We start from the raw sequence: 8,352 nt of genomic DNA, 5'->3' as shown, positions 1-8,352 counted from the left end.
CTAGGCTGGCTTCCAACTCAGAGATCCAACCCTAAATGCTGGGATTAAAGATACTTACGTAAAAATTGGGAGATGGAGGCAGAAGGATCAAGAATTCAAGGTCAGGCCTGGAGGTAGTGGCACGTGCCTTTAATCCCAGGATTTAGGAGGCAGAGGCAGGAGGAACTTGGTTCGAGGCCAGCCTGGTCTACAAGAGCTAGTTCCAGGACAGGCTCCAAAGCTACAGAGAAACCCTGTCTCGATAAACAAAACAAAAAACAAATAAACAAACAAGCAAAAGAATTCACAAGTTGGGCCTAGCCTGGTATATGAGACTTGTCTTTAAAACACCACCACCGGGTGGTGGTGGCACACACCTTTAATCCCAGCACTTGGGAGGCAGAGGCAGGCAGATCTCTCTGAGTTCCAAGCCAGATAAGAGCTAGCTAGCTCCAGGACAGCTAGGACAACAATAGGCCAAGGTAACTTTTAAATCCCGGGACATAGGAGGCAATGGATCGTGAGGTTAGGCCAACTGCTCTATAGAGTTCCAGGACAGCCAGGGCTACAGAGACCCTGTATTTTTTTTTTTTTTTTAAAAAAAAAACAACCAACCTGCCAAACAAACCAACCAAAACCAAACACAGTAACAACAAAATGGAGTGTATCAGGGCATGGGGCATATAAAGATACCAGTTCAGTGGTACAGCATCTGCTTGGCATGTCTAAGCTAGCCCAGGTTCAATTCCTAGTATCACAAAACTAGTTCTGAAAGGATTTAACACAGGAAAATATACTTATGTGTTTTGGAGTGTTTCACCTTTGGCTGCTCACTCTTTACAGGGAAGAAATCTATAGGAGATTCTTCTGTCCGAGGCTGCCACATTCTCCAGCAGAAACAAGCAAGCTACTTGGCACCAACAAATGCTAGAGGCACAGGCAGGTGTCTGGCTTCTTCAAATCGAGGGCTGAAGACAATACAGTTCTTTATTTCTAGATATAACCAGCAAAAGTACTAAGAAGAAAACAAGAATATTTTGGTAATATTTAGCAGAAAGCTGAGGACAGAAAAGGCAGGGTAAAGTGTATCAACAGTGCTTGGTTCTGTTAAACACCATCTGTTGTCTTAGCAATTATGCACCCTAGGTTTCTCAGGGCCTTCTCTTGACTTTTTTGAATTACAAGGGATTGAACTCTCAACTATAGCCTTGGTTCTTTTTACTTTTTGAGACAGGGTCTCATCAAAGGTTCCCAGCAGGCCTTGAACATACAACACCCCTTTATCAGTCTGGGGCTGTGCTTAAGCCACCAGGCCTGGCTTAGGAGCAACCTTAGTACCAAATATCACCGTTGTTTGGTCCACAGGCTAAGACTTTGCTTTAAAAAAATTTGGCCACTCCAATTTACAAGTCTACTCCCTACTGACTACCAGACAGGCCGTCCTTTCCTTCAGTCAAGAGACTCAGATCACCTCTGTCCGATTTTCATCCACCCCAGGCATTCTAGGTTGCCCGCATGACAAACCTTTCTAACTACCACTCCCTTTCTCAACCACAGTACAAAGTCACTGATGCAGCACTTGATTTGGCCTCTAACTCTTTCAGAGAACATGGACTGTAGGGAGAAACCGAGGTACGGGTCAGGTGCCCTTCCCCAACCACATCACCATTCACAGGGTCTTCCAGGCTGACTTACAGCAAAGCTTCACTGTCTTGTCTGCCACGTCACTGCAACAACTGCCTTCTCAACTGCGCAGTGTAACTGTTGACATAATTTACACAGAATTCAATCAGCAGCTAGGCAGAAAAGCAATGTTAACAAAAGCTATGACTGGGTCTACGATTTGCTCATCACCTGGCTCATCTGTGGCCTGGAGTTCTCCATCCACCTCTCTCACAACTACCAACAATCCAGAAGTGGCTGGATGCTCCAGCCTAGACAGCTACGTTTTAAGAGTCAGAAGCAACAACAGGAGCAGTCTCAGTAGCTGATGAAGTCAGCACTTATTCTTTTTTCTTCAGCTTGGAGCTAGGACAAGAGTACTGAGCTCCAAATCCTTCCTTACTTCCAGTCCTGATTCTCCAGCCTCCTCAACTACCACAAGAATGAAGAGGAGGTGAACTTTCTCAAAGGACAGAAAAGCAAAGTAGAGCCAGAAAATTTTCTCAATAGAATAGCAAAGCAAGAGTAAACCAAAAAGGAAAGTTTGTTTTGAGAGAAGGTTGTGTCACTGTCTGAGATGATAGTCTTCTATGAAAAGACAGTTTTAAAAATAAGATACAACTAAAGCCTGAGATCAGAGAAGGCAAGAAACATTAATACTTTGTCATGAGATGGTAAAATTACAGATTAGTACTACTGTGAGCATTTAAAAACTGATACTACGGCTAGTAGCTTCTATGAATTCCCAACTGAAAATAATGGCACGGAAGGGAATGTGAGTCCACTGAGAGGTGAATTTGCTGACACCGCTTTGGTAACAGGAAGCTTTGGGAGGCCATAGAAGTTGGCAGGGTTAGAGGGTGCCCAGCACCTTGGCACAAGCAAGCACCAGGCAATCACTCACACCTACATAAATATAGTCTGCATATGAGGGGTGAAAGGAAAGAATACATATAAACCATGCGATACCGAAGACAACTCTCTCTGGCCCCACCCATTATCTTCCTGTACTACAGCTTACAGACTCCACAGTCATCTTGTTACTTGATGACAAACTGATGCCAACCGAAAAGAAGCAGAATCAGGAACAATAACAAGGCCGAAAACATTTGAGGGCTAAAGAGAGTGCCTTGACAGATTTAAATGTAAAGTTTCAAGTTCTCAGAAAGTCAGAGTTGTTACAATAGGGTAAGTGAGGACGGACAGGGGCGGTCCAGAAGACCACACCAAGAACACTAGAATCCTGCCAAGAATCCTGGCAGAGCTAAATGAAACTGGAAAAGATACAAGTAGGCCACTGCTATTGGCTTTCTAAAAGAAGGACATCCTTTCCACCCTAGTATGTCAAAACAAAGGCCAGCTGGTCATCAATATATTCCAATAACAATCAAGAAACTGAAGTCATCACCATTGTAACAAAATTCCCCAGCCTAAAAAGCAACTGGCCTCAAAAATTCATGACTCTAAGGTGATTAAAAAGTAACCTGGGAACAGAAGGAAAAGATAAGGGTAAAGAAAAAACTGGGAATTACACACAGCATGTAAATACTTGGTTTTCACAGTTACACTTATGGGTCCAACCGTCAGCTATATTACAAGAGAACCAATACCAACATCTCTCCATGAAGCACAGTGTGAGCACATACTTTTATGGATGTGTTTAGGATGGAAAGGGAAGGAGAAGGGAGAGGAGGCAGGAAGGTGAACGTGGTATATACAAAGAGAAATGGCAGAGACCACCCTCCTTTAGCTCTTCGAGCTTTCTTTCTCTTTGTTTTCCGCATCTTCTGGATATGCATGCCACGTCAGTCTCTCTTCATAAAACGCTATCACAATTTGTGGACACTTCACATTAGCTTCTTTTGCAAGAACCAGGTCAGCTTCATCTGTGTCTTTCCTAGAAAGAAAGGACATAAGACTTAGAAGAAGTGAGACTGAAAATATCTGTCTGAATGTCATTATTTGAATTTAGCCGGCTTGATCTCCTCCTTACACTTTGATCTAAAAGTAAAAGGGATCTTTACAGGGCTGGAGCTATAACAGTGGTGGAGCCTCTGTATTTGATCTTTAACATCAAAAAGTAAACAAGAAAGAAAAAGCTGAAGAGACAGCTGCTCTTACAGGACCCAGGTTCAGTCCTAGCACTCACACAGTGGCTCACGACTGTCTCTCCCTTTAGCTCTAGAGGATCCAACACCCTAGAGGCTAGAGTTGGCTCAGCATTTAAGAATACATACTACTGTTCACTCGGGAGGCAGAGGCAAATGGATCTCTGAGTTTGAAGCCAGCTAGGTTTACTGTGAAGGACCCAGGCTCAGTTCCCAGTTCCCATCAACTACATGGCAGCTCACAATGGACTGTAATGTCAGTCCCAGGGGTTCTGGAGCCCTTTTCTGGCTTCTGTAGGCACTGTACACAGATGGTACACATACATACATATTTAAACAAAACACATATACACATAAAATAAAATGAAACAAAATTTTAAAAAGAAAAGGGGAAGGAGGGGAAAGGAAAAGAACAGTGGAGAGGAAAAGAGCCAGTCAGGCATGGTGAGCATGGGCCTGTAATCCTCTAACTCCAACCCAGCAGACTATACACTGAGGTCAAGGTCAGCCTGAGCTAACAACAGACCCTGTTAGAAAAGGAGGGAGAAAGGAAGAGGAAGTACTCCACTTTCTTCTAGAAGTTACTATCACTGATAAAGTAATTTGTGCTTTCTTCAGCCATTAATCTTAATGTCCTTTGTTGAAATTAATTTCTCTTTTAGCCATCTCTCTGTGATCCTAGCCCTCAGGATGGGAATAAGCTTTACCCAGCCCCTTATCCCATGGACATGATTCAGTTCTATGCAAACAGATGTTTAGGAAATGGCTACAAATATTTTACCCCAAATTTATTTTTCTATTATGCAGGTTACTATGATACAAAACATAACAAAGCCTGACAATGTCACAAACCCATTCTGAACCACAATCCCCACTTAATATTGACAATCCCCACTGTGGTGTTAAGAATTAGACATAGGAATTCTCAGTTTTACATCCTTTTTCTTCATAGCAAAGGAGCACAACTGTAGAGTGAGGCCCGTCTTCTCTCACCATTTCATCAGGAACATCAAGTCACCACAGGAGTCTGTCGCCCCAATGATCTTTTCTGGTTCCAATCCTCTCTCAAAGCCCCGGGCGATGTCATTGCTCTGCTATAAATACAACAGGACAGATCAGAGCTTAGGGTTTCTCAGAACAAGTCATAGCCTTTGTTAGCATCACCTGATACCATCAATTCAGAAAAATTCTTACAACTTAAGAAACATAATACTAGAACAACCAGTAGCAACAATGTCAAAAGATATTTCTGCAAGAAGATGCAGTGTCTTTCCTGGGATTCCTTGCAATGACCAAAGAGGGCCTGGAAGTCTAGAAAGTCCTAGAGTCTCTGGAGAACCATCTGGTCAGTCCTGACATCCTAACCCTTACGATCTCTTCAGTACCGCAGGCTGACCTCTCTCTTCTTGTTCCTGAGACACCCAAACCCATTCTCACTCTCTTAACTTCAGATAAGCTTTCTCAACCATAACCTTTTAGACCTTTAATTTATCTTAATAGTGACAAACGGTTTTCATATTCCAGTCCTCTATATTATAAAAAAACAGAGGCAAGAAGAATGCAAGACCAATACTCTGAAAAGGGAAAATTTTGAAGGTCATAAACACTAGTTTGCATATACTTGGCAGGAGAGTCCCTAGTACCACAGACACACTGTTAGCATTAACTGGGATTGGACTTAGACTTGAGATACTGTAAACTCATTCATCAGCAACACACACATACACATACACACACAAACTTAAGATATTTCAAACAAACCAAATCTTGGGTGTGTGATTTCCTAGCATCTCTCTGATCGTCTTACTTTCCTTTGAGATCAAAAGCAGCCATCAAAAGATGGCTCAGTGGGCAAAGGGGCATGCACACAAGTCTGACAACCTGAGTTTGATCTCTGGGAGTCACATGGTAGATGGAAAGTACCAACTCCCACATGTTCCTGGACCTCCTGGTACATGAGGCTCCCTAACCCATTGAACAAGTAAATGAAAATTTTAAAATAGAAACACAGAAAGTTTGCACAGTCCTGGTGGTCCGCAAAGATACCAGAAGCCACAACAGAAAAGAAATTCTAGTCATGGACCAATGGGTACTGTATCGTGGATGCTGACTTTTTAAGACACAGACTCTTTGGGGCACTCAAGGGGGACAGGTTCCCAGATGCAAACACAGCTGCTCACAGCTGGAATGCAGGCACAGGGACGAAGTCATCCATCATTACTGGCGGCTGGAAACAGCCTGTTACAGAGGGAGGAAATGGAGAAAGAATGTCCAAGCCGCTTGAAAGGAGCCAAGGCAAGGCAAACACAGAAATCATCACAGGCAGTAATCTTAAATCAGGCATAAAACTGACTAGGAAATCTCTTCTACAGTGGTCTAAAGAAATGTAATCTCCTCCATACCTTAAAAACACTTGGCTACTACCTATCATACCAGCTGTCTACCTGACAGGGGCCCCAGACAACTGATGTAAAGGATGTGTGGAGGGTGTTTTCAAGGTCAGCAGCTCCAGAACTAGACAGACAAGAAGTCCTCTCAAGTGGCCAGGACTCTAAGCCAGATTACTGCCTTTAATAGAACAAAGACCCTGAATTGAAGAGCTGTTTACTGACTCTCACAAATACAGTTAAAAGTCTTTGGTTGTGTTATTCTGCTATATCAACCTAACTAGAAAAGAACCAAATGACAAAAGCCAGAATACAAGGGTAACAAATGAATTAATGAATGGCTTAGTCAATAAAGGTGCCTGCTCCAAGCCTGCAGACCAGACTAATCTGGTGAAAAGAAGATAACTGACTTTCCCAAGTTTTTCTCTACCCACCACACATGTGCAGTGGTATACACGCTCACACACACATGCAAAAAAATAATTTTTTTTTTTTTTTTTTTTTTTTTTTTTTCGAGACAGGGTTTCTCTGTGGCTTTGGAGCCTGTCCTGGAACTAGCTCTTGTAGACCAGGCTGGTCTCGAACTCACAGAGATCCGCCTGCCTCTGCCTCCCGAGTGCTGGGATTAAAGGCGTGCGCCACCACCGCCTGGCTCTCCGGGTTTTTTTTTTTTTCGAGACAGGACTTCTCTGTAGTTTTGGAGCCTGTTCTGGAACTAGCTCTTGTAGACCAGACTGGCCTCAAACTCACAGAGATCCACTTGCCTCTGCCTCCTGAGTGCTATGATTAAAGGCGTGAGCCACTACCGCCCAGCACAAAAAATAAAATGTATTAAAATATGTAAATAAAATTTAAAAAGGGCACAGGGAGATTTGAGAGGCAAAGGTAGACAGAGACTGAGGCCAGCATGGTCTGCATATTTAGGTTTAGGCCAGGACTACATAGTGAGCCCCTACCTCAAAAAAACAAAATAAATAAAATTTAAAGAACCGAAAACATTAAGTCCTATTCTCTTAGAAAATAGAAAATCTTTATCAATGGGCTAGAGAGATGCCTCAGAGGTTAAGAGCATTGCCTGCTCTTCCAAATGTCCTGAGTTCAATTCCCAGCAATCACATGGTGGCTCACAACCATCTGTAATGGGGTCTGGTGCTCTCCTCTAGCCTGCAGGCATACACACAGACAGGATATTGTACACATAATAAATAAATAAATGTTTTTAAAGAAATCTTTATCAATATAGTTTATCATAACAATATTCAGGTCTTTCCAGAATCTGGCATAAGGCTCCAGCCAGGCATGTTACCCCACCCCTTTAACCCCAGTGCTTAGAAGGATCTGAGTTACACGTCAGCCTGGTCTACAGAGAGACCCTGTCTCAAATAACAAGGAAATGGTTATGAAAATAAAATTAACTAGAAAGAAAAAAAAATTAACCAGAGAAAGGAGCCAGACAGAAAAAGCCCTTAGTCTGAGGCCAAGAATTATATACAAACCTTTACAGAAGCCCAGTGCCTCAGTCTTCCCCCAGAACTCTCAGGTTAACTGGTGTAAGGTTCATCTTGGATACTGGAGGTCTTTTAAATACCCACTGGGTGTCTCTAAGTTGTAGTCAGAGTTAAGAGTAACAGTACCGACAAATGAGCGTCCAAGTATAATGCAGATAAACAGGAACTTGATGTAGGGATGCGACACAGACTTATACTTCTATTGTAGTAAATTTTAAGCATATGATATATTCTTCCTAACCTTGAAATAAAACGTAAAGAGGCAAAGCTGGATGGGTAGAGTGGTATAACAAATTTGTTATACCCACACAGGAAAGAAACAGCAGAAACAAAAAGAGGCAATATGGTGTTTATGTTACTATAGAAAAATAAAAAAGCAACTGAGTGAAGCCAAACTTCAGAACTAATTTTCAACTAAACTAAACCGCAAACAGACACAAAAGAAGATTTTTTTTTTTTTATTTTTGAGACAGGGTTTTTGTTGTGGAACTCACTCTATAGACCAGGCTGACATCAAACTCATTGAGATCTGCCTGCCTCGGCCTCCTGAGTTGGGGATTAAAGGCATGGGCCATCACTGCCCAGTTCTGTTTGTTTTTTAATAAAGTAAAAATTTGTGAGTTCGAGACCAGCCTGGTCTACAAGAGCTAGTTCCAGGACAGGCTCCAAAGCCACAGAGAAACCCTGTCTCGAAAAACCAAAAAAAAA

At 42.4% G+C, this 8,352-nt stretch overlaps 1 protein-coding gene across 1 annotated transcript in view; it reads right to left on the bottom strand.

The window, feature by feature from the left end:
• Positions 1 to 3,266: 3,266 nt before the first annotated feature.
• Positions 3,267 to 8,352, bottom strand: part of Cbx5 (chromobox 5) — a 10,927-nt gene continuing 5,841 nt past the window's right edge. The window contains exons 2-4 of the mRNA XM_005354016.2: positions 5,146 to 5,161; positions 4,743 to 4,843; positions 3,267 to 3,538 (exon numbers count right to left, since the gene is read on the bottom strand). Coding sequence (XP_005354073.1) covers positions 3,388 to 3,538; positions 4,743 to 4,843; positions 5,146 to 5,161 — 268 coding nt within the window. The 3' untranslated portion in view covers positions 3,267 to 3,387. The remainder of the gene's footprint in view (positions 3,539 to 4,742; positions 4,844 to 5,145; positions 5,162 to 8,352) is intronic.

The sequence above is a fragment of the Microtus ochrogaster genome, chromosome 15, assembly GCF_000317375.1.
Source record: "Microtus ochrogaster isolate Prairie Vole_2 chromosome 15, MicOch1.0, whole genome shotgun sequence".
Classification (NCBI taxonomy): Eukaryota; Metazoa; Chordata; class Mammalia; order Rodentia; family Cricetidae; genus Microtus; species Microtus ochrogaster.
The sequence above is the reverse complement of the archived record's forward strand: the minus strand, read 5'-3'. Positions and strand labels throughout refer to the sequence as shown.